The sequence below is a fragment of the Pectinophora gossypiella genome, chromosome 1 (assembly GCF_024362695.1).
Source record: "Pectinophora gossypiella chromosome 1, ilPecGoss1.1, whole genome shotgun sequence".
Classification (NCBI taxonomy): Eukaryota; Metazoa; Arthropoda; class Insecta; order Lepidoptera; family Gelechiidae; genus Pectinophora; species Pectinophora gossypiella.
Window position 1 is genome coordinate 8,774,132 of NC_065404.1, and position 27,500 is coordinate 8,801,631.

Genomic DNA, 27,500 nt, shown 5'->3' on the forward strand with positions numbered 1-27,500 from the left:
GTTACAGACTAAGTATATTAAGTACATAATAATATGTAGTTGAATGATAGATAGTATAAACATGTTGTGATAACATGATACAAATATGTTATCTATCTAGCCAGTAGTGAGATGATGCAAGCTAGGCTGAAATTTAAATATAAATTTAAATACCAACAGCCTCTCTCTAACCATCGTCTTCTCAAGCTTTTATTTCTTGGAAACCTGTTAACGTAAAAATAATAACTAGTATTCTTAGCCAGTATTATTGGCGCAACACTAATTTGACTATGACGAATAAAGATATTGGAAAACAAAGAAAAATACGGTTTGTAGTATGACAATTACTCAAAATATATAAAGGTTTAATACAAATTCATGGCTCAGTTGCGTTGTAACATCAAAATCTATAGGATTGTTTGTATTATTCAATGAATACGGGGTACTAACCTATGAAGTGACAAATACGATTGATTTCTGTCCTTTCTGGCACCACACTGTACAATACAATACACGGACATGTTGAATAACACTTTTTTCAACTTCAACTTCGATTTAGCAAATCAAATCCTCGTAATTTATCCGCAAAACACAAAATACGATCTCATAAACAGCTACTTGACAGCAGAAGTACCACAAAACACAGCGCATAAAATGGCGAAAAATGGCACGCACCTAGAGCTGCTGTGACGTCATCACAAAATGTTGCCATAACTAGAAATAACAAATATATATTTATCTCTTTTACCAAATGAAATTTTGTACTAGTAAAAAAGAGACAAAACGATTATTGACGACCTGTTTCATAAACTACTCATATTTGTATAAGATGATGTTTATATAGTAGAACAGGGCGCCTCCATATAATTTCCTATCTCTATGGCTAAAACCCATAGACATAGAAAAGAATATTTGCAGTAGACCATACAAATAACGATCACAGTTATAGTTATAACTAGTTATAATAAGGTCGTTTTTTGTTTTAATCTTAAATCATGATTGACGAATTTGTTGACGAATGATATGTCTCTTAATATACGGGATTCTACAAAGAAAAGGACGACCGAAGACCAGGCTGTATGGGCTAAGTACCCTTTGCCAGCCCGAAGGGATAAATCGAAAAAAAAGCAGAGTTAAAAAAAAAACCTACTTTGGACGTTTTTGTAATGTAAAATAAAATAGGTCCTTTTGGGATTTTAGGCCATAATATATATTAATTTATACTGTTAACTTATCGCCGAGTTCATGCCTTTGTACCCAATACGTATGGGACGTATTATAAATCCTAACTAAAAGAATCAAAGCATAGGTCCCATTCTTCTGACGATGGCTGGTCCAATGGAAAGAATCCAAGTTCTCGATGATATTGAGAAAGATATAATAACATGTCTTCAGTGTGCAGGTTAGTGGAGACATAAAAGAAATATACCTACCTAGTTGTATATGTGATAAAGATAAACCTAAACTAAATCTTTTATTTTCAGCTCAAGCACTTCTTGAACTCAGTAAAGAAAAATCAAGTCAGAAACAAGCTGAAACAAATACTTCACAATTTCTGAGGACACTGAGCCAAGTAGAATCAAAATTGAGTGACCAAATAAATTACTTAACCCAGGTATCTACTGGCCAGCCTCATGAGGGATCAGGGTATGCCTCACAAAAGGTTCTGCAGATGGCATGGCATAGATTGGAACATGTGCGTTCATGGGTCAATGAACTGGATCGCCTCAAGGCCTCACATTTAGCTGCCAGCAACAGAACTACACCAGGGAATGTTCCCAATGGAAACATGACTTCCTCTGGGACAAGTACCTGATATTATTAAAGAACGATGGTCATATTTGTAATGAATTGACCATTGTTGTATAAACTAAACTTTATTAAGTGTAATTTTCTTTTAAATGAACAATCGCTGTTAGTGTAGATTATTAAGCTACTCGGAAATCTATCTTTACTAAGTAGGTACCTATATTCCATTATAGTTTATCTAATGTAGCATCATCAGGATATTGTAAAGATTTTTTTATTTGTTTTGCAGTATGCAGATCTCATACCACATGAATATTGCAATCTCTTCAGTGTTTTCTATCATACTCCATGTTGTTAGGTATATATCCATGTTTTACCTATTTATAGCTACTAAAATAAAATAAAACTAATGTGACTGCATGGTTATCTCTAATTCATATCATGTCTAACTCAACTGCATAATGTTACAGATTTTGTAACCTTGCATTTTCCGGTGATTTGCTTCAAGATGTAAACCAACCAATGCAATACAGGTAACCAACATGGAACTGAAGTATAATTATAGAAACTGGATGTTCACTTACTAGTTCTAAAGGGGTTATGTTTAATGTAAAGCTGGGTTCCTTGTGCAAATTTCTACTCTACATACATTTCTCTACATGGGTATTTTACAATGTTTCAACAAGTTATTCTTGTAGATATGCCAGAAATCCTTGCTTATGTTAATCATAATTTTATTTGAAAGCTTTCAAGTATGATAACAATTTATTCTTTAAATAAAATGAATCTAAGACAGTACTAATGGCAAAAAATATTTGGTCTTACTAAGTGTTTTTACATCACAGCTGCATTGCATTGATAGTAGTAGGTTTAAGCAATTTTGAGTAGATTTTTAAAATAATGATATTAGCATATTGCACATAAGGGCAAACAACCATAAGTCCTGTTGAATTTGCTATTACATTACAATTATAAATTTCAGTAGTGTTTCTTTTACTACACAACATGCACTACTAACCCATTGTGGAATTAATCAGTAATACTAAGTTTAAATCATATATTACATACAATTCCAAAACATTTCACAAGTTCCATATTATAAGTTCTAAATTCATTTATACACAATATAATTCAGGATTGTTGTCATGTTATCTTACAAGCTCTGCAAGTTGCTGTAAGAACCAATTGGTTATTTCTAATATTATCCAGTAATATCAATATTTCACTCAATCAGATGGACCATGTCTCATGAAACATCAAAATAAAGTTTGATTTCAATGCTACTTTACCAAAACCCTACAGCCTGGAGCAGTGTGGTGGAGTATGGTCCATACCTCCTGTAGTAGATTGAGGGCAGGCCCTGTCCCAACAGTGGGACATATAAACTGTTTACTAAAATGCTTGTAAATAATCATTCATTACAGATGACAACTATTACAGTTATAAATGAATAAAATCACACTTCATTACGAAAAATAAATAGCCATCTAAATTGCATAATAGCGTGGGTTGTACGTTATCAGCACGATAGTGTTCAATGAAACCAAGCGGAGATCACTCCTCCTTTCAGCTTCGTTGATTCGCATTTGCCTTGGTGAACTTTTCTATATCATCCAGTGATCGCTTTGCTTTGGATGATATATCGTCCATGGATCTTCTGGCTGTAGAAGTGATATCATCAAGGGATTTCTTTGTCTGGCTTAACAGCTCATCTGTGCTTTTACAAGCAGAACTAGCTAGTTCTTTTATCTCTGTATCCAATTTTCCTATGACCCATTCTATGGCTTGTCTGCCTTTTCCAGCATTTAAGGATATTTTATTTGTTAATAAATCTTCCATGTAGCTGCTGAGTGGTACACCCTGCAAACAAATATGAAAAATTAAACTGATTACTTAAAGTGTAAAATACAAGATGCATAAAATGGAATGTTAAGCATTACATCCCCCATAGAAGAAAATAGCACTAAAAGAAGACTGTTTCCAGGGATACATAAGTAAAAAAAATTAAAACATTCATATCACATCCCAGACAAATGTAGGTAGGTGGACCTTGAACCTTGGCATTGCGCCACACACGTCGCCGCGTCGCCGTGTTCGAAGGAAAAATGACGTAGTTATCAATGTTGCATATGTTTTGTATACTGTGCATACATGACATGACGCATATGACGTGTATCAGTATCGCTGTGACGTCACGTCACGAGTAGTCGCTATGTCGTGCTATTATATTACATGATAAAGCATATAAAAAGACTATGCAACACGTGCCGATGTCGGGACACGTGCCGCCGTTAATAGTTCAGTCAGAATGAAGATTGTGTTAGATGCCAACTACAAACACATACATATGTTAACACACACATGTTGAAAAGCATAATGTCAGATTCCAGTACAAAGGCCTTGCCATTTTTTATTAATAGTGATAGATATACTTATAATTTATTTTATATTTTTTTATACTTTTATTTTTTTAAATGCTGCACTGACATGAGTGTGGCTCTTAAATTGATGATGATGATACTTTTAATAAAATGTTTTTTACTAAATATATACAGAAACTATATATATTATAATATAAGTATACATAGGTGCTGATTCCAGTACACACCATCAATTTTATGTTAAGTTAGATCTGTCATTTTCTTATTGACTGAAAAGGAAAGGGACAGGCAATCAACAGGCATAAAATTTACAAAAACACATCAAACAGGTTGAATATCAGCTTGATGCCTAAATAGACATCAAGCTGATATTTAACCTGATTCAAGAGTGAATTAATTAATTCACTCTTTCATTTAAAAAATTAACAGTTGTCAATCATCCATCTCTTTTCGGTGGATAAGAAAATGTGTGTGCGTCAAGCTAGCGGCCTCAAAAAAAAAATGGGCACGAAAAAATAATTTGACCATACCAAAAAATAGTACTCTTATTGAAAAAAATAGTACCTGTTGTAAAAAAATTAGTACCATCACGGTTCTGGATTTATAGCCATGTTTTATTGCACTTGCTAGCTTGACGGTGAGCGAAATTTGGCGAGAGTTAACGACAAGGTCTTTCGCTTTGATTTAAACGCCAAAAAATAGTACCGAAATAGTACTTACCCCCTGCAAAATACCGAAATGAGTACTTCAACGGTTCCAAAGTTATAAAGGCAGTTCTTTGATCCCGCTGGCTTGACGTTTTGAAAATACCTATTATCTAGGGAACGCTTGCATACTTCAGTATGTAACTAATTTCAATAAACTCGTATGAAATAGTACTTCCTACCATCATAATTTTGATCCGATTCTCTTTCTAGAAATATGTTAAAAAATCATCATAACCTATGCCATACATTTGTTGTTGATACAGTCACGTAGACAATTACATAACCTCACAATTTATTCGTAAGTATTGCCATTTTGGAGGTCTACCCTACCATTTCTTTGCACTTCAGAGTGTTGCTATTACAAAAAATTGCTATTGCATACACCCATATGCAATAATTTTAATAGAAAATGGCTGCATGGGTCTAGTTCTTATTGAAAACAATCTGTGATTTTAATACATCATAATACATTTTTAATCTGCTGTTTTATTTTATAATTTATACCTTCATGTTCAATTTGTTACGGATCGAAGTGTTACAATTTGCAGTATTTGTAGAATAACTCAAAGAGTTTCAACAATGATATTACTTTCATCTGACAACCCTGGCACTTCACCAATTTTTACCCAAAAATGGGGAAAAATAACTAAAATCTGACAACATTCTTCTTGAGCATGTGTAATAATTTTGTTCGCGACTGTACCTGTCTTGATAAATGTATGACATAGGTTATAATGACTTTTTGACATATTTCTACAAAGAGAATGAGGTCCAAATTATGATGGTAGGGAGTACTATTTCATACGAGTTTATTGACATTAGTTACAAACTGAAGTATGCAAGCGTTCCCTAGATAATAGGTATTTTCAAAACGTCAAGCCAGCGGGATCAAAGAACTGCCTTTATAACTTTGGAACCGTTGAAGTACTCATTTCTGTATTTTGCAGGGGGTAAGTACTATTTCGGTACTATTTTTTGGCGTTTAAATCAAAGCGAAAGACCTTGTCGTTAACTCTCGCCAAATTTCGCTCACCGTCAAGCTAGCAAGTGCAATAAAACATGGCTATAAATCCAGAACCGCGAAGGTACTAATTTTTTTACAACAGGTACTATTTTTTTCAATAAGAGTACTATTTTTTGGTATGGTCAAATTATTTTTTCGTGCCCATTTTTTTTTGAGGCCGCTAGCTTGACGCACACGAAAATGTTGGGTTTAACTTAAAATAAAATTAGGTTTATGTAGGAATCAGGGCCGTAATGAAATGGTAAGAACTAGAAATGTTGAATTGAAAAATATAAATATATATTTTGGTTATACTTCACTCAATTGGAGACTTATAGTTACAGTTATAAAACTAGTCCTAACATTGAATACTAGTCCTAAAAGAATGCTTACTTGTACAGTGACCACTGCTTCCTGTGTCAGAAGGGTCTTGGCAGGATCTGATGGATGTGGAGTGTACCGAACTGTCTCATCCACAGCGATATACCGACAGAATGTTAGATTCGTAGTCTTCAGTGACATATATCGCACACTTGGGTTCACTTCTGACCTCTCACTTGCATAACATATTTTGGCTGACCCAATCAACTGAAAAATAAAACATAACTATAAGTTTGCAGTAGGGATTGTATGGAACATGGAACCATTTAATAATAAAAAGTCTCATTCATGAAATCTATAATACATAAACAAAGCATAGCCAAGGTCAAAGGTCAACTTTAACTAATGTTAATGTTCCTGTCTACCTTATAATGTTCAACTGTATTTTTCTAATAATTTTATTACAAATATAAAGATACTTACAGCCTGTGCCCATTTTGGGAAAAACCATTTAGAGCTAACGAGTCTGTGAGTGACTAATACGCCGTTCACTACTCTTCTCTCCACAACGTCAGTTCCTATGACTGCTGGGTTCATAGGATTAGGGTATTTTCGCCATGCTGCCTGAGCAACGGTCTCCCAAGGATGACTACACAAAAAGATAGGAAAATTATAAGAACATGAAGTTTTGAAACAAGGAAGGTTGCGTCATATTATACTTACTTGAAAGTGTGTTCAGAGGTCCAAATCTTCATGATACTATAAAAAATCTACGTTATAAAAATCGAACTATGAGATAGTACTTATCTCATTCGTTATAACTACTTTCTTATCATTTCACACTACAAAACACACGATACTGCTCCACTCCACTTCGATGGAAAGGAGGAAGGAATTCACTCTTTTGAGGGACGAACGTCAAAATTATAAAAGCTATTTTAAAAATCATTAATGTGTTAGAGCGAGATATATGTACCTATATTTTGTTTCCTTTTTTACCTCAACTAATACTAGTAAGGTACCAAAAAAACGATATGACGTTATCAATTCATTCATTAGATCATTTTCATTCATTCGTAGCATAACTGCGGTAAGGCCACTATGGTATTTGGACCGATGCCCGCGACGTACGACGCACACTGGTGAAATTCGCTCAAAAATTGGCCAAAATTACGTCAAGTCTGTTATGCTTATATATTGCTGTAGTATGTCTAAAATAATAGGTTGAGGTGCTTTAAAAAGCAAAACTATTAGTTCGTGAAACACTTTGCCACTTCTGTTTATACTGAGAAATAAAGTGAAACAACTCTTGTTTGATATACTTTGGGTATTCATCTTCACAGTGTGTTTTTTCCCGAACTTTTGTAACTAAGCGTTGAAATTGTATCTCGTGGTTATTAGATTCACCCGTTAAGTAATATAACTCAATAATTCTCTTCGACTAATTGGAATGCTATGCCTGAAAAAAATATTATGAGTATTTTATAAATTAGTATACATTGTAAGTTTTGCACTATTTTGTTTAGGTGACGCAGTTAGACGCAGCAAATTTTGGTGTCATATGAAAGCTATAGATATGTTCTTTCGAAATATGTAAAAGAAACGGGTTGAGTGCGATTGAGTATGAACTTTTTCACTGAGTAAAACAAAAAAAACTGTTAAAATATACACTTCTCTTCAAACCTACATATCTATAACATCGCAAGTAATGTAAACTGTTTAGTAATACAGAAATAATAAACTAACCTGTAGATATAGAATCCATTACGTTTTACACCAAATATCAGCTAAATAAAATTTAAACGTTATCATTAAACACAAGCTCAAAATTTTAATAAATTACTCAACAACCAAAACTGTTTCAATCGAGTGTTGTGGATATCTGAATAAAAAGTGTCAAACGTTAAAATGGTCATTCATAGATGGGGCCATATGTCTTGTTCCTAAATTAGGCTACTAATTTAGAATCGGAGTAACTTTGCTTTTTTAATTTTGGCCACAAATTACGTAAATTTCACCTGTGTGCGACGTGAAGACAACCACGCAGTATTGTTACGATAGAAATAGCTTGGGTTGACAGCAGGACAGAAAGAAGGTATTACCTTACGGAATGTACCCATACAACTTGCCCCTCCTTTATTAGTATATGTCAGGCCAAGACCTCCAATGCTACCCTTCTAGTTTTCACATAGTAATTCATATTTGGCAGCATATTTACCACCACACATGCGGGATGATGTTGATGCTGGTGGCGTACTGGATGCTGCAGGTGTGACGCAGACCGCAGTTGACTCCGACTCTCAGAAGATGTAGGAAGCTGTCAAGGGGTCGCCAATTTGGCGGCGAGGGTGTGATGCCGCCAAACATAAAGATTGGTATGAAATCATATTTAAGCTAGAACTCTCGTCGACTTGCTTGAAGATCAGACAACACCACTTCATTGAAAACTGTAAGTTTGTCAGCTGATGTCCCGGCACACAGCCTTTTTTCTTTTTCGCTATTTCTTTGAATGCCAATAAGGGACTTTACATTCCACGTTACCGGAAAAAAATAGGTGGCGCTGTGTACTTTGGACGTGATAATTACATATTTTCTCATTACTCAGGAACATGATTATCCGAAAACATAATGTAATGGCAGAAGTATAATATAAAAATAATATTTGCTTGATATTTAGATCAGATTATGTATAGAATTATGTTACTACCTATATTTCTTTTTTCTCTTTATATTGATCAGAATAATGAAAATATAATACGAGTATTTGGGGCGGAAGGCAAGACTATTGCCCCATTTTTCCCGAAAAAGGAGTATGGTGAATGCTACACTGATAAGAGCGTGGCTCTTAAATTAGTGATGAATGAAAATTATAATGATAACGAAAATGTTAAATGGCCGAAACTTTCCGTTTATTCCGGTAAAATTGAGTAAATCACATGAAATTTTCGGAAAGATTGGGAAAAAACTATTTTGACGCATATTTAGTATAAAATCGTTTTATCTATAAAAAAACAGAAATAGTGTGCTACAGCCTTCTTAAAGCAAAATTATTATTAGTGGGTGGATTTTTTTGCAAGTAGCATGGAAAACGCTGCACCGACAAGAGCGTGGCTCTTAAATTGATGATGATGATGATAGATTTTTTTTGGCTTAGTTTCTTCGTTGCACACATGCTTCACGCTTTGAAATGAAAGTCAGCTTTATAAATACACTAAATATATGCTTTATTACAATAGAAATATTTTCAAATATTTAACATAACATAACATAACAAATACTTTATTGCACAAACAGGAAAAAACAAAATACAAAAAGAGAAATAGAATTAGTACAATAGGCGGCCTTATTGCTAAGTAGCAATCTCTTCCAGGCAACCTTTAAGTATAGGAGATATTGAATATTAGGTAATATAGCGGGATAGTGCAGCATGGGAATATTTGTGAATTTTGTGAGAATAATGGAGAGTTGTGAATAAAAAAATAAATTGCAAGTCTAAGAAACAAAATTTTTACGTTTAATATATTGATCGCTAATATCAGATCATTCATATCAAGACCGACTTCATATGCTGCTTCTTACAAAGACGCAAATTAAATGTCCAATATTGTGATCCTGGAACACGAGTTTAAACTGCATAACATGTAAGTAGGTATGTGATGGCATCTGCTTGAGAACCTACCTTTCTCTTTAGTGGACATCGGCCTAGATCAAACCATCCATGCCCAGTGGTTACAAACGGGTACAGTTATAACAGCGACTTAGTTAAATTGTCATCGGCACAACAGCACAATATTTTTCAAAGCGAGGGTATTCGTTTTCCAGAAAACCGGCTATGTTGAGATAGAGGTGCATGATTTTACTCAGTTGGTGAATTGCCCTACAAAGGGTACTTGGTTTCACAGCCTTACTGTTAACTACTTAGAACTTTATCTAACAACTGATCTGCACCAATGCCTATATCGATGACTTCCCCTCTAGGAAACCGATATTTTTCTGGTGAAATCTGCGTCTGTCTATCGTCTCCCTCTAAAATATCTAGACGGGTAAAGCATTACAAGTCAGGAAATCGGGATAAGAGACGGCACTTCTGTCATAGAAGAAGGAATAATACCATGTATAAAACGGCAACTTTCCACTCCGCCCCAGCGCCTGAGCTAGGTTTATTAATCCAAACCCCCTGGTTACACCTGATATTAATCCAAAGAGTTCGTTTCTTGTAATATTGGTGATAATGACAACGAGAACAATGACGATTTCTGGAAAGTTCACCGCCGCCCGCTACAAGCAATATAGGTACAATTTAACAAAAAACAAACAGTACAAGTCTTTTGTTTCCAGAATACTTCGTTGTCGTTAATTAATAATTAAACTACCATGCACAAAATAATTGTAGCATTGAATCCAAATAACGTTTGAAATGATATGAAAGTTAAGAGAATTAATAAAAAAAACTACAAAAAATAAATAAATTAATAATAAGTAAAACGTTAAACCCGTATTTTATTTTACTTATTATTAATTTATTTTAGGTAACTTTGTCTAGAATGAATTTTATTAAGAAAAAAAGAAATGTAGCCAGACCATCCAAGCAAAAGGTTGCTTAAGGGTCATGCGCGCACGAGCAACATAATCGTAAAGCGATTAATTTGTTTCTTTCGACAAATTAATCTCCTCCTTGCCGTAATGCGTGCCCGAGAGCGACAGCAACACGACTTTTTGCTACGCAGTCATTAACATGGAAGTTGAAAAGACGGCTGTGGTCATTCATTGCACTGGTATAAAAACTGACGCAAACCGCGAAAAACACAATATTGGGTGCATTCACTATGGAGCGATCTGTTGACTCTCGGAAAATTTCAGACTATGTTTATGAAATTCAGAGCAAGCCCTAAAATATTTTTTCGTTACTTCAGAATATGTCGTTATGTCGAGAGTCTGCATAATTCATCGAAATTAATTGTAGTGGAGGTTGCAGTTGCGTCGCGGACTTGTCTCCGAACCCGTGGACAAAAATATCTCCCAGGAGTTGCGTCGCTACTTGTGCGCACTTCCATAGACTTAATGTGAGAGATAAAAGTTGCTCATGCGCGACTACCCGAATCATAAACAGAAAAGTCGTAGGTTTAAAGTACCAGTTTAGTAGAACAGTACATGTTGAACAAGTGGGTAGGCTTGCTGAATTAATGCTTCATATTGTTGATAGACGCTGCTGGACGACATTATGTAATAGTGTAAAGTTTTTTTTTCTGGCTTCCACGGCGCGGTTAGGTAGTGAGCAAGTTAGCGGGCGATGCGCCAATGACAAGGATCAAGTATTAGATACTTCCTCAGATACTTCGAGATACTTGGTTTTTGCATAGAGATAGGAAATTATATGGAGGCGCCCTGTTCTACTATATAAACATCAACTTATACAAATATGAGTAGTTTATGAAACAGGTCGTCAATAATCGTTTTGTCTCTTTTTTACTAGTACAAAATTTCATTTGGTAAAAGAGATAAATATATATTTGTTATTTCTAGTTATGGCAACATTTTGTGATGACGTCACAACAGCTGTAGGTACGTGCCATTTTTCGCCATTTTATGCGCTGTGTTTTGTGGTACTTCTGCTGTCAAGTAGCTGTTTATGAGATCGTATTTTGTGTTTTGCGGATAAATTACGAGGATTTGATTTGCTAAATCGAAGTTGAAGTTGAAAAAAGTGTTATTCAACATGTCCGTGTATTGTATTGTACAGTGTGGAGCCAGAAAGGACAGAAATCAACCGTATTTGTCACTTCATAGGTTAGTACCCCGTATTCATTGAATAATACAAACAATCCTATAGATTTTGATGTTACAACGCAACTGAGCCATGAATTTGCATTAAACCTTTATATATTTTGAGTAATTGTCATACTACAAACCGTATTTTTCTTTGTTTTCCAATATCTTTATTCGTCATAGTCAAATTAGTGTTGCGCCAATAATACTGGCTAAGAATACTAGTTATTACTTTTACGTTAACAGGTTTCCAAGAAATAAAAGCTTGAGAAGACGATGGTTAGAGAGAGGCTGTTGGTGTTTAAATTTATATTTAAATTTCAGCCTAGCTTGCATCATCTCACTACTGGCTAGATAGATAACATATTTGTATCATGTTATCACAACATGTTTATACTATCTATCATTATTATGTACTTAATATACTTAGTCTGTAACTATTATATGTCGAAACAATTATTATATAAATAAATGAATGTTATCTTTCATTTCAGGCCATCTTTCAATCCAAAATTGTCGACTGGATTTACTGAAACAGGTGATATTGGAAAACTAATCCACAGCTGCAACGTCGTCTGTGCTGCCATTGCCCGTACGTCTGTCTCATAAGTCAGTACATGAAAAGGTATTTATCAAATAATTTTATATTTTTAACATGATATAGTATAATTCAACCAGGTACACAATGCACTTAAATCAGATATATTTTAGTACATACACTGTTTTAACATTATTATTAAACTTTATTTCAGTCTGTTCAAGAAGACGCGATGAAAAAATTAAAAGATAGCCAATTTGAAGAATATTATGGAAGATCTGCAGAATAAAAATCAAATAATAAAGGGCAAAGTGTATTGATGGAAGAATTGGCAGGACCGCAAGACTTTTTGAAAAGGCAGGTAAACCAAGGTTTACCTTTGCCAAAGAAGTATTCCCAAGAAATAAGAAAGTTTGCTTTAACTTTACATTTTCTTTCTCCGAAAGCGTATAATGATTATATATGCAATGTGACAGGGTGTCACAAAGACAATTTCTAAACAAATTGACACTGTTTAGATTTGTATTTATTGTAAATATAATGTAGTTACATAATAAATAATGTGTGAAATGAATACTTGCTAATAAACAGATTTACGTTATAATTTATGTTTCATTATACACTCCAGGTGGATTCGAATTGTGCGCAATAAAGAATGTAATCAATGTTATAGAGTTGTTAAGGAAACTACTTAGATAAATCTTGACTAAACCCTTTACAAATACAACAAGAAGAACAAGTTTTACACAAAACATACACGAAAAATACAGTACACCACCTAATTACCCTTTACCTTCCCTTTCTGTTCTCTTATAAATACTTATTATTATAATGCTATACCTATTATTGGTCAGCAAAAATTTTGTATCGATCGCCATCGACTCGCAAAGAAGAAGATGCTATACCTAGTAGGTACGAGTATGGTAATCCTAGTATTGAAACAGCTTGCAGCCCTAGTAAAGGCCGCCATTTTATGCGACGAAGTGGCACGTTTTTTTTGTAGGTATTTCCAGTCCATACTCTTATATGTCTATGGGTTTTTGGTCTTTGTCTTATTGTTGTCTTATCTGTTTTTTATGTATATTCGACGACGAATGAATGAAATGGAATGAATGAAGTTATTCTTTTCTATTGCAAGATTGCTTGCCTGCGTTGCTTTTTGTGTAATAACTCCGTCCCGTACGGACTTTATACCAATTTACCGCGCGGAATACTTTGACCTTGTAGTAAAACTAGCGGCTTTTCTTAAGTTAATTATATTATAATTAAATCTGCCCAGACCTTTATTTATATCAGTTATGTGGTATCGTATAACTAATTTGATAAGGACATAAACTTTTATAGTAGGTAGAATCACGATAGTGCTCGTGTGGATTAGTTCGTGTCTTGTGTAAATAAAGAAATGACGTCGGAATCAGAAGAGAAGGCTCTTCGTTACCGACGGGCGCAAAGTGTGACACGGGCCGAAGAAATTACTGAAAAGGAAAAAAAGTTTCGAAGTTTACAACTTGATAGACCGTAAGTATAAACATGTGTGTACGGTGTATGAATGAAATAAATCTGTCAGATAATAACTTTCGATGATCACTATCAAGTTCAGTAGTCCAGTTATGTAGGTATTACTTTATAAACTCATACAAACTTTTGATCTAAGTATCATTTTACTATAAGCAATGGAAGTGCCACAAGTGGTGAAAAACAGTTTTATATCATTCAATAATGTACTTTTCTATTTTTACATTAATTTAGTTGTCACAAACCAAGAGACTCCCTGTTCTCATGGAGCTCAGAGTTTGCAGACTTCACGGGGCTGGTCAACTGGGGCTTCTTGATGCTTACCATCGGTGGAGTGCGCCTATTCCTTGAAAACATCCTGAAGTAAGTATACATGGAAAATTATTAGAGCATTATCTTTTTTTGTAAACTAGCTTTCCACCCGTGACTCCAACGGTGTGGATGTATGTCAACTGTAACTGGACATTTATTTTGTGGATTATAAAATGAATAGGTTATTTTTAATATACTGATATGCAGTTTTAAAACTAATGTGGGTATCTATTTAATTCATCTTGTGATGGACATTCCTCTGGCCAGCCCAATTAGAAATATAGTTTTTTTTTATTCAAGCCTATTATAAAAATAAATAGTAGTGTACTAGCAATTATAAAGTTAGTAATTAAGTAAGAATGTAATCTTTTAGTGAGAGTATGTCAAGGCTAAATGCAATTTGATGATTATGACTTAGAATAATGAAGGATATGAAATATTAATATAATGTAAATTGGTGATGTTGGTACAAACTTATGGTTATATTATTAGAACCTTGACATGCTGGCTGAGGATATAAGTCATACACTCTTAACTTTTTATCAGTATATTAACTTGTAATAAATCTGCTAAAACCTTAACAAACACTGATTTTGAATTTAGTTACAACAAAATATAATTTCTTATATGTATTTTATTTGATAGAATTTGAAGCTGGTTTAATTTTTTTTATTACTTTTCTAAAGTCTACAGAAGATAACTTATACACTCTGGACACTTTGTACAAATAACCTCGTGTTATACGGACACTACACATTGACATTATCGTGTGTGTGTAATGATGTCTGAGGGTTGCCAACGAGGGACTTTCCAGGCTTCGTTCCTCAAAAGTGATATAGGATAATTCTGTACATAATGTGATCCAAATATCAAGTAACAATAATAATTACTTTTATATATGCTTCTGCCATTACATTGTATTTTTGAATAATTTTGTAGGTACCTGGATAATGAAAAAATAAGCAATTGTTACATTAAGCAGTGCCATCTATATTGTTTTCCTAAAGTCCCTCATTATAATACTTAATTTAAGTGACATAAATTTTTAGGTAGTATTACTTACGAAAGAAGCTTTTATAATCATCAGTTAATATTTATTTAACAACAAAAAATACAAATAAGAAATTTTAACATTAAAGGTTCACAATATAAACAAATAGGTTTTACACTTGACTTAAAAAATTTAGTGAACTAATTAATTGTATTTACAATATTTTTACAGTAGGCACTTTGCCTAGGGTCAATTTTATTGCAAATTATTAGCTGACCTTGCAACTATTATATGAATAATATAAAAAAAAAATACATGAATAATCAGCACTATAACCATCTGTAAGGATAGGTATTACAGTTTTTCTTGCCTTTCGAAGATTGTTGTTATGTTCTTGTCATGGAATGTTTAAATATGTTAAGTATAGATGATGTATAATGTCGAACACAATGTAAAAATTGTTAACGATTACATAAATAATAATAATCGAAGTTTTCATACTAGCTCTATACACATTTTTCGTAAAAAAAATATAAATCCTTCACTTTTGTGCATGATAGGGATACCGGCAGAAGACAACTTACACCTCAGGTGTAGGTTGACTTGCGACTCTATCCACTTTGATATGGATGCTGAGCGTGACTAATTAACCGACTTCAGAAAAGAAGAAATCCAATCCGACGCTTATATATATTTTTTTATGTTTATACAAAACCTCTACAAAACTTTCATAGGTATGGATTTCGTGTGAACCCTATTGAGTGGATTATTGTACTGACTGGCTCTAATGAAGGACAGAACAGCCAATATCCTAGCCTGGTGCTGCTGATATGTAAGTGTCTTATATACAATGTCATAATAATATAAAAAATAAGATGATGTAGGTAGGTTACCTACCTATATTATGAAATCTCAGAAGAGCAGTAGGTGTACTGATCTTTAATGTTTTTTAAATTCAGTTTCGTTGTCGTTCATTACTGTGGCTCAGTACTTATTTATTGTCAGTAAAGAAAAAGTTTCTAGAATGATATTCTATAAATAATAATGATTTTAATATTAGGTTGATAAAAATATTACTGTAATATCATAATAATATAGAGTTGATATTACCGTTCAACGCCTAACCTGGCTTAAAAATATTTATGTAGGTGTTGATAATTTTTTTAAAAATTGAATTGGTGTGCAAAACATTATACATATAGGTAGTTATCTTAACTAAGTTTTTTATTTCTTTTAATTAATAATACTATTGCTATTTTTTCAAAGTTATTTAAGGCCGTGGACTTCAATATCAACTCTATATTATAGACTATTATCAAGTTTAGGTAAATGGACATATGCCAGTATGCCACTGAATTTGGGACTTTACGTAACATGGGTTTTAATTACCAGTTTTGCATGCAAGATTCCAATGTCTGTAATTATTTTGCAGTTTCAGTGGTGCCTGTAGTGATAAGCCTGCTAATCGAAAAATCCATCGCAGTGGTAAGCAACCATTAAAAATATTAGAAATTAAACACACTATGTGTTTAAAAAAAATATTTATTGTAATTATTACCTATATTCGTATATTTCAGGATATGATATCGGAAAAAGTCGGATTAGCATTACAAGTGTCTAACATCATTTTTGTGATATCCTTGCCTATGGCCGTCCTTCATTTTAAGGGAGATGAATTTAGTTTTGGTAAATACATTTCAATTTTATCAACGACTACCTACAACTTTTTATTTTATATCGTGGCAACATTATATATGAACATTTTGTTTTTGTTTCTAGTGGGAATATCGACAGTGTGCACACACTATTTGATTTTGTTCTTGAAACTCTGGAGCTATGTGCAAACTAATCATTGGTGCAGATGTGGCATTAAGAAGAGGTTCGCAAAGAATACACTGAGGCGGCAGAGTTTATCAGCACCTAACTGGAGTGAGTTTACCTAATACTATACATACACTTATAATTTCACATCCCTAAAGGGTAGTTGTTAAGTTGTTTCAGTAATGAAATAATAATTCTTCATATTAAATGTAATGCTATTTAATTTAATATATTGAACTACTGAGACTTCGCGCCTAAGTAGGTATTTTTTTTTTCATTTTATTATGTTTTAACCAGCGGGGTTGAGTAAATGAATACACAATGTAAATGTGTAGTAAATGAATATTGTTACTTCTCTATTTATTATTCAGTTGGGTTTGATAGTAAAGTTGTTTATTGTAGTACTTATTAACGATTTCCTCCTTAAAAACGGTTCAAACATAACAAAATATTGAAGCACAAAGAAAGCGAAGTTTTCATTCCCAAAATAAGTTTAATATGTTTGCACTGCAGCATTATTGTCTCGTTTGTTATGTTTATTACACATGTGTATAATTTTGTGAGTGTAGTTATAAATCAGTGTCACATTTTATAGTGTGTTTGAACCGCGATGTTGATATTTCAGATGAGCTTGTGAACGCGACACAGGAACGTAAGTCAATGCCCGTGTGTTTTGGCAAGCTTTACGTTTCGCGCATTTTTTTATTTTTGTATGCGTTTTCTTTGTTTTTATGAGTAATTAATTCCATTGGTTTGTGTTTTTTTTTATTATGTATTTTTTGTTTACGCTTTTCGGTGAAGGGACTGACTGTGCAGTGTAACGTTTTTCATGGTTCTGTTTTTATGATTGTCGGAGCTTATTGCACTTGTGGATTTTGTGCCTTACGTAGTTACTTCTAGCAGTTTTAACACAATGTACCTATTCGTAGTTAACCACCACACAAGTTTGTAATGCCTAGATGTTTATGACTGCAGTTTATTATTATGTATAACGCAGGTTACTTGCGTACTCTTATCAGGTATTACTAAAATGTTCTTTTTTAAAACTGAAATTGCGTTCTATTTATCGTAAAGTTAGATTTTTCGAGATCGGTACGAAAACGACTTTAGGGTCTTACGAGTATCTTATCAGTCAGTAAGCTCCGCGTTCGTATTCTACCTTCCGCTGTATTGTGTTACCTACTTTACATAGATACGCCTTATAAACAACATAGCAAAAGTAGCACACGAACGCGAGACGTTTTTCTGTCCAATGGGACCCTACAGTCGTTCAATCAGTGGTTAATGACGCCGCAGGTTCCCTCTTGTTGTTTGTGTTTAATAGACAACCCCATTGACTACTTCCTGTTGTACTCATAACGTGTCATAAACTGTAGGTAGTCTGTCAGTGTAGCAATGTGTCGTATACAGAGACAGCCGAAGAGGAGCTCAACGACGACGCGGCGGCGGCGGGCCTGACCAAGTACCCAGACAACCTGTACCTGAAAGACTTGTTCTATTTCATGCTGGCCCCCACCCTCTGCTATGAACTCAATTTCCCCCGCACCGTACGGTTAGTCCTGCATGTTGTATTACTTGCTGTATATACCTTGAGGTGGCTCGGAGGCATTTTAGACTGGGAAGTTTTGGTTTTCGTATTTGTACACACGTATACAAACATGCGTGCTGGCACGTTGTTCGGTTTCATACAAAAACCCGCATCGCGACCCGGAACGCTGTCGATGCCTCTGAAGTATGACCCCCCTCCGGACCCCCTCCGCCGGATGAGCACATAGAGTGTTTGTGTTATGCTTCCTTTACCATGTTCAATACCGGTATTCACATGCATTTGTAAATATTTATACCCGTACTTACCGATGAACTTCTAGAATATTCGTGAACATTTTTGGAATATTCGGAACTTAGTACTTATAAATGTGATTATTTCATATTCCAGCATCAGGAAGCGTTTCTTGATAAAGCGGATGTTGGAGGTGATGTTCGGCGTGAACCTCGTGCTGGCGTTGTTCCAGCAGTGGATGATACCGTCCGTCACCAACTCTGTGGACACGTTCTCGAGGATGGATCCTATAAGGATCACCGAACGACTGTTGAAGCTTTCGGTAAGTTGACATTTAACCACCCGCGAATTGTATCAAGGGCTTCGACCCCTTATGATTACTTTATCTATGATGGTTCTTTGGCGAAAGGTATGCTGACGAAATTTTCTGCCCAGCCATTTCCCGGCCTAGGATCAGGCTCCGCTCGGTCTCCAAAGTGAAAATCAATATATTATTACTCGAAGAAAAATAATGTTGTACCACTTTTTATCCACTGAGCGCGTACGGAGGAGTGTGAGATTTGGTACAGTTAAAGTTCACATCGAGAAGGAATGCCGAAATATAAAATTCTGAAAGATAATTATGTGTTATTACGATTATTATTATTATTACGAATTACGGCCCAATTTCTCTTATTTACTGACGGTATTATTTATTTATGAATATCCGTTATACACCAACGTGGTGGATTGCCACGTCACTATTGGTATTGGTTATTATAAGGTTAGTGATTATTTAGAGATATAAGTGCCTGGGATTAACTGTCTGAGATATGATATTAGGCAGCTAAATTTCTCAATTGTATAACAATATTTTATGTTTTTTTGTTAAATAACGTCTCGGCCCTGTGCCGAGGTTTTTCTTGCAGCTTCTTTTCCCCGGCTATACAGGTTGTGAGAAGCTGCAGTAGTTTTAGGCGGATGAGACGTTCGTTATGTAAAAAATGACGATTCAAAGTACCTACTCAATAAAGATATTTTTGAATTTGAATTTGAATCCTGTTATGTTTATCGCAGTATTTCGTAACCAACGAATTTATATCCGTAAAATTATCTTCTTAATGACATTATCAATTTATCAATAGCAACAGGCATTCATTTTATGTTAGTTCATTGAGATAAGATAGTTTTGTTTATTGGAAAGTATTAATAACGTTTTTGAGGAACTAATGATAAAAAATTACTAACAAAGAGTCTCGTGATATTCGAATGTTCTCTGTTGTACAAAACTGATGTAACCTCCAAAGGATTTTCGTATATTCCGGCCACAACATGGATATCGAGACTTTGATTATAGTACAGTTTATAACATTGCATTGAGGTAAAATAATACGTTTCACAGCCTCCGTGGTCTAGTGGTTAGAGCGTTAGGCTCACGATCTGGAGGTCCGGGTTCGATTCCCGATGGGGACATTGTCGAAATCACTTTGAGACTGTCCTTTGTTTGGTAAGGACTTTTCAGGCTTGAATCACCTGATTGTCCGAAAAAGTAAGATTATTCCGTGCTTCGGAGGGCACGTTAAGCCGTTGGTCCCGGCTATTAGCCGTAAAAACACCTCCACCAACCCGCAGTGGAGCAGCGTGGTGGAGTATGCTCCATACCCCCTCCAGTTGATTGAGGGGAGGCCTGTGCCCAGCAGTGGGACGTATATAGGCAGTTTATGTAATACGTTTCACACCTGTAATCTGTAATCCAAATTGGGGTGGGCATAACAAGTCACTGGAAGACAATTAGAAGATGGAGCACTGTAGACAGGACACTCCATGCAACAATCTCGTTCTTACCGTGTAAGTGCGCGCGTAACAGACAGTTTGCGCGCACTTACTCATTAACGGCTTAAGGAATTTCCTCTTTATCTTAGAAGAAGAAAGATTATTTTTTAACGGTCGATAACCGAACCCTGAAGTTAATCTGAATCCGCACCGATACGATTTGGTGCGGGGAGGAGAGTGTCCATTCTATACGTATAATTATTATTACATGCTATGTTACGTGGTCGTGGAGCATAGGCTAAATTAATTAATTATTATTATTTATGTTTATGTAAGTAAGTAGTCGTTACATGAGCCATGTCAGGGGCCTTTGGCGGCTCAATAATAACCCTGACACCAGGGTTGATGAGGTTGCTAATGTACCTCTCAATCCACATGATAGAAGAAGATTTATGTTTTGCTATAACGTATCACACATAGCATGTATTCCAGAGGCGTATAGTTTAAACAATAAACCCACTCCTCACCAGATATGTTTATGTCCCATAGGGGGTGAGCCTGTTACCATTCACCGGGCACAAATCCTTCTAACCACGTGATATCAATTATTTATCTATGATCTAAACCACGATTGTCTCAGGACGTCCACCACCGCCTTATGATTATTTCGACAAACATCCGTCTTGCTTTTTTTGTAATTGTTTAGTGGAAATTTGATGTGATGTTGTTGTCTTTTTTTTTGTTTGTGGCGCCCTTTTATAATAAACTATTTCTATTCTATACTATATAGACACTAAATCGCACTATTGTCTATTTTACAGGTACCAAACCACTTGATATGGCTGTGTTTCTTCTACCTGTTATTCCATTCGTTCCTCAACTTGATGGGCGAGTTGTTACAATTCGCCGACCGCTCTTTCTATGGGGACTGGTGGAACTCTAATAACATCGCGGTGTTCTGGCGGTCCTGGAACCTGCCCGTGCACAGGTGGGCGGTGCGACACGTGTACACGCCCATAACTATGAAGGGATACAGCAAATCCACTGCCGGAGCCGTCGTCTTCCTAATATCGGCGCTCTTCCATGAGTACTTGGTGAGTGTGATAGCTATTATGCAGAAGAGTGCTTGACGATGGCGCAGTAGAAGTTTGGGATTGAAATTAAAATACTTAACACGTTGGCGCGCGGTAGTTTTTCGTAAATTAGCAGTAGTAATTATCGACCCCGTACTGTTAAATTTATGAGAAATCAAAACACTACATAACGATAGTAACATCTATGACAGTAATCTGCATATACCGTACTGATGAGGGTAATATAGAAAAATATTTACTTAGGATCAGTACATCTAAAACCGTAGTCGCAATAGCCGTACTGTGTCTACCTAGCATAATATAAGATCCAGGTGAATCAAAGTACGGCTTCAACCGCAGTGCTGTCATGACCGTATTTACACTGTTGAGAAACACATCTCTCCAATCTAAGATTCAGTACAGCTTCAGCCGTATTATGGCGAACAAAATTGCATACACCTATTACTGTTATAACCGTAGTGTGGATGTGTGTGTAGACTGCATATGTGTGAGTTATGGCTCAAAGAAACTTAAAATATTTTACTCAATTTTGACAGTAGCAACAAAAGGGTCTGTGTCTAAAAAAGAAGTGGGCGTGGCCTAAGTGATTATTGTATCGAAACTGGGCTGCATTGACCGTAGCAATGATTATAAGAACTACAACTATTTGCGGAAGTGACCGTACCGTGCTATTTTGTGAGTCCAAATTACGGTTATAGCTGGTACCGCGCGCCAACGTGTTAAGACATCTTCTATTATTGTATTCCAAGAAACCGATCTTCTTTTATCTTGTGGGTTGTGAGGTGGAGTACCAACCTCATCAACCCTGTTGTCATGGTTACTATTGAGCCGCCAAAGGCCCCTGACATTGCTCATGTAACGACTACTTACTTACATCAGTAAGTAGTAACCGAGACCAACGGCTTAACGTGCCTTGCGAAGCACGGATCATCTTACTATCCGATTATAGAAGTCAAAATGTCACATCATAAAATATTTATTGAAATAGATTGTAAATTATTATAATATCTAACGGTACAGGGCGGTTGTCGTAAGGAAGAAAGTGAAAGTAATAATCGATGATAATAATGAATTAAGGCAATGCACCATACAGCCTAGTGTCGAGTTCATAATATATAATTAATGAATATATTTCTATTAATAGCAAGTCATTATCTACGACCATACCACGGTAGGTCAGAATGTTCCCGAAATCAATCAATCCAAGGTATCTTTATGCGAATGCGAGTGATCGTGAGTGCGATCCTTCGTTGCTTCGCCTAGTTGTCACAATGCTTGATTTATACGTAATATAAAAATGGTTATTGCACGATTTCCATATAAAAATGAAAAAAGAAATATTCATAAAATACATAAAATTCGTTGATGAGACTTCCCAGTAAGTAACAATAGTACCATATGGTTAGACTAATCGTTAATATTTTTAAATATTTCTAAAGTTGATGAAACCGGAGATAGACATATAAGGTAGATTATATAAGGTAGAAATTAATAAACTAACTACAAATGCTTGATACCGCCGCGTTTTAGCGACTTTACCTTATGAATCTATCACGCCTGGTTCAAGCGAGACTGAGACTAACTTAAAGAACTATTGTATATATTTATTTATTGTGTTTCAGGTGAGTGTCCCCTTACAAATGTTCCGCGTGTGGGCGTTCCTGGGAATGATGGCGCAGCCGCCGCTGTCTGTGATCTCGCGCTTCGCTGAGGTGCGGTTCGGGCGCCGCTGGGGCAACCTCATCGTGTGGAGCTCCCTCATCTTGGGCCAGCCGCTCGCCATCATGATGTACTACCACGACTACGCCGTCGCGCACTTCACTCCCGCGCAATGATACCAACATAAAGTTTCTTTAGTTTCACCAAATGAATAATCTGAGTCAGTGTATTGCGTTTATGACGGCGAAGCGACCAATTTGATTCTTATTTAAAATCAGCTTTAACTTCAGTGGCACGCAGTAAGGCATATAGTTATTTAATAGGCGCTGGATCATTCGCACGGCATTTTTTTACCTTGCTTTTTAAGTATTTTTAAGCATAGGTATTTCAAAGACATTACAAGATCTTTAGATTGGTCACTTTATCGTCAATTTGTTCTTCATTAATTTTGTTTAGAGTAGTGGGAGCCTAGTCTAGAAGCAAGGGCAAGGGTAACAAATGTGGTCAAGTTGTAGATGCTATTATTATTTGCCAGGCGCGGAATAACATATCAGAAAATGCAATCTACATCTATAATAATGATACAAAATTATATTGTATACAAAATATTTTTACCAAAGCAATATTATTGGCAAATAAGATCATCTAGTGCTCGAGTAGTTTTAAATATACATACATATATATGTTTTGAAATATTTTGTGTCGTTAAATATTTAATATTGTAAACTTCCGTTTTAATGTATTTTACTATTGTTAAATATAATGTAGGTATTGCAATTAAGTTTTCAGTCGATTTTAATGTTTTAGTTCAAAGATCAACAGTAGTTTTATGAGTACGTTTTGAGTACCTAGATCAAAATAATATTTTATTTTTATGTTGAAATATTTATTAGAAGTTAAGGGTTTGGTGCATTTTGCTATGATGTATATTTTGAAACGATTGTTTATGTAAGTACATAATACCTGCATTTTAAATATTCCATTTACAAAATAAATATTTTAGAGCTGTTGCAAGACTGAATACGCAACGCTACCGTAGTATTGATTGTGATATTCTTGCCATAAACCAATTATGAATTTATTTTACGAGTTTAAAGCAATTGTATACAAATGTGTCTAATAATGGTGCTCATTCTAGGAGACAGTTCATTTTGAATTATACCTTTCACATTCTTATCCGCCGAAAAGGAAAGGGACGGGTAACCGACAGGTTGAATGTGTGTATGTAAATTTTGGGCATTCATCCTAATAAATGATTTGATATTATACGTTTAAGGAACGTTGGCATTCAGGTTCAGGACAGAATTCAGTTGACAATTGTCAATCATCCGTCCCTTTCCTTTTCGGCGGATAAGAAAATGGCAGGTGTGGCTGTGAAATAACATTAGACGGTGTCTGCTGAAATCAGCATTATTTTATTAATTTAAATTTATTATAGGAAGATGTTGTTAAGTAGTAAGAAATGTATATTTAATATGTTAACTATATTTATGAATATAAATAATAAATATGGTCTATTGTGTTCGCGATTTTTAAGCTTAAAATCATGACAGTTTATTATTAAATTAGAAATGGTTTCTTACTATTTATTATTATTTGCTAGCTATTTTTATATTTCATATTAACATTTTATAAATTGCATATCAGTGCTGATTCTGGCGGACGATACTTAAATGTTATATCGTTTAACTATTTTAAATAGTGCCGTTCTTTACTTACGATAAGAGCTAGAAAGAGACAGCTAGTTTAGGAACTGTCAAACTATATCAAAATTAAGTTTATGCGGGTCAGAATTGGCACCATTATGTTATATGTCATTTAAGAGTGGGACTTCGATTACGGGAACGTATTGACTATAAACGTAAAAATATCCTACAATCTTTTTGCAAATATCCACTTCGAATTTATGTAAATTTTGATTGGATATTTGCAAGAAAAGACAAAAGATTGTTAGGATATTTTTGCGTTTACGGACGGTAATGGTTTTTCCAGAGTTCGAAGAACCACCATTAAAGATGTTGCGAATGTATTTTTATATTAATATTTGATAAAGTTATCACAATTTAATATACCAATTTATATTTTTATACCAAATTTTGTATGAATGAAATATAATATTTTTAAATATGAAACGCTTGTAGTTTATATTAGAAACCCTGTTTCCCTGTTTTTATACGTAAGGTGCAATGAAAAGTATCTGCGTAATCAGCGTTAGAATGTAGTTGGGTTATCTACAGTGAACTCAGATTATACATTGGTCCAAGAACTAATGTGTCATTCACAAAGTCCATTGACCTGATACTACTAAACATTCACTGTTAAGATCCCACTCTGCTGGGCAAAAGCCTCCTCTAACTTATCTTGACATAACGACAATTTTTAGATATATCTGTCAATAGAAACGAGGGCAAACGAAGGTTCCATTGACTCGTGACTGAGCTCATCATGCTGAGTTAATATCAAGTGGAATTTTCCGTCATAAAATTACCTAATGTTTTTTTTTTTATAATTGATATTAAACTCAGAATCATGAGTTGAATCATCACCCTCTATATTCGATACGGTGTCACGATCACCTTGTATACATATAGGCTGTAAGTATTTAATGGATATTACGTAAAGAGGACTTCAGAGCGTGCAACCTCTGACTCGGCGTGTTACATGCGCTCGGGTCGATGACCGCTTATCCGATCTTGAAGGTCGGACTTACAGCAATCTCATCTAACTTGCACTTTATTGATAACGTTAACCCGCATTTCCAATGTTCTGTATATGTCTTATTTTATAGGGTAAACCTAAGTATTATTCAAGGCGATCTGGAGTCGGATTTTCTTTAAGCGATTGTTCACATAGAAATCTGTTGCGGGCTGAGTCTGCTGTGACGCGGATTCATACAATCTTCCGCTTTTCGCCTCACAACAGCGTTTCCGGGACATCCAGCCTTATAGGTAGTTATTTCACGTAAATTATTAAGTAATTACTTAAACACATCAGTTAATCAGTTACGTAACTTTTACGAAATGTCTTTTAAGTAGATACTTACATAGTGACTCTCGTACTTTAACGGAAAGTTAGCCGACTTAAAACTTTAATTGGCAAACCATGTATTATGTAAAACCTGGTGAAATACTTTTTAATGTAATGAAGTAAGTGCGATTGAACTTGGTGGAGGGTGAGGTTTGAGAGGCCAGGTTCGGATCGTCGGCCGCAGGAGGAGGCCGAATCGATTGATGAAGAGGTCGAGATACGCCGGAACGTGTCTCGCCGCTGGGAACGACACGGCATTGTTTACTGAACAATCGCTATACAGGGATACATTTTAGAGAAAAATAGTCATTTTTTAGAGATATTTTTTATTGTGTTAGGTATCACGACGTGTTTGAAAATATAAATTGGTGACGCAGTGGTATGCCAGTGACTGACCAGGCACTTTCATCATTGATACCAAAAGTGGCTTCAAGACGAATGGCTAGCTTGTTGCGGTTCTATTTACTTACCTACTTATCATTTCTTTGAACTGTGCAAGCTATGTTTAAAGTTATTAGACAAGAAAGCTAGGAAAATCTACTAAGTATGTTAAACAAACAAGCATATACTTACAACCATAAGGCATATCGTGATCATCACAATAGCTGGACAATACTTGCCATTTTCATAATACACGGCTCTGTCCATTCCTTTAAAGGTACTTACTATAAGCGTTTCCAAAGTTGGCACTTTCCTCTTTTCCGATTTAACGTGATAATTCCCTATTTTCTCATTACTCGGGGTAAGTACATAATTATTCAAAAATGTAATCTAATGGCAGACATACCTATATATGTATATATATATACTTAAGCAATTGTTGCTTGATATTTGGATCAGATACGTATAGAATTATTTTGCTACAACTAAACCGCTTTGTAGCTTCTGTAAAAACCGGATCTGTCAAATCTTCTGGTTAAGTAAGCGTGCTTACCCTGTGAAAAACGGGACAAGCTAGGGAGATGCTTGCTTCTCTTTATTCTAATCGGAATAATAATGGGTGGAAAATGTGTTGCCTGGGTGTACTAACAAAAGTCATAGTTTTATACCTAAAAACAATTATAATATTTGCATATGTCCGTTATCCGTGAAAATGAAAATTTAA

The 27,500-nt window shown here is 35.0% G+C and overlaps 3 protein-coding genes and 1 long non-coding RNA gene across 5 annotated transcripts; 3 read left to right on the forward strand and 1 right to left on the reverse strand.

Moving 5' to 3' along the window:
* Nucleotides 1-1,132: 1,132 nt before the first annotated feature.
* LOC126366221 (mediator of RNA polymerase II transcription subunit 11) lies at nt 1,133-2,709 on the forward strand. Its single transcript, XM_050009257.1, has 2 exons — nt 1,133-1,381; nt 1,464-2,709. The coding sequence occupies exons 1-2, from the start codon at nt 1,306-1,308 to the stop codon at nt 1,793-1,795; spliced, it is 408 nt and encodes a 135-aa protein (XP_049865214.1). The 5' UTR covers nt 1,133-1,305; the 3' UTR covers nt 1,796-2,709.
* On the reverse strand, nt 2,482-7,044 carry LOC126366210 (protein slowmo). The gene is made up of 4 exons (XM_050009229.1): nt 6,864-7,044; nt 6,624-6,789; nt 6,213-6,407; nt 2,482-3,588 (listed from the first exon to the last, which is right to left on the reverse strand). Exons 1-4 carry the CDS (start codon nt 6,893-6,895, stop codon nt 3,295-3,297), a joined length of 687 nt encoding a protein of 228 aa, XP_049865186.1. The 5' UTR covers nt 6,896-7,044; the 3' UTR covers nt 2,482-3,294.
* Nucleotides 7,045-11,590: 4,546 nt separating this feature from the next.
* On the forward strand, nt 11,591-12,799 carry LOC126366267 (uncharacterized). The gene is made up of 3 exons (XR_007566324.1): nt 11,591-11,927; nt 12,401-12,531; nt 12,659-12,799. It is a non-coding gene; the product is annotated as an uncharacterized LOC126366267 (long non-coding RNA).
* An 804-nt stretch (nt 12,800-13,603) lies between these two features.
* Nucleotides 13,604-25,500, forward strand: LOC126366163 (diacylglycerol O-acyltransferase 1). Of its 2 annotated transcripts, XM_050009118.1 has the most exons (11): nt 13,604-13,962; nt 14,194-14,322; nt 15,997-16,094; nt 16,695-16,747; nt 16,840-16,948; nt 17,042-17,191; nt 17,709-17,735; nt 18,494-18,635; nt 19,020-19,185; nt 21,437-21,709; nt 23,332-25,500. In XM_050009118.1, exons 1-11 carry the CDS (start codon nt 13,847-13,849, stop codon nt 23,542-23,544), a joined length of 1,476 nt encoding a protein of 491 aa, XP_049865075.1. In that variant the 5' UTR covers nt 13,604-13,846; the 3' UTR covers nt 23,545-25,500. The 2 variants fall into 2 exon arrangements, with proteins under 2 accessions (XP_049865075.1, XP_049865085.1); XM_050009128.1 differs by lacking the exon at nt 17,709-17,735.
* The last annotated feature ends 2,000 nt before the right edge of the window (nt 25,501-27,500 follow it).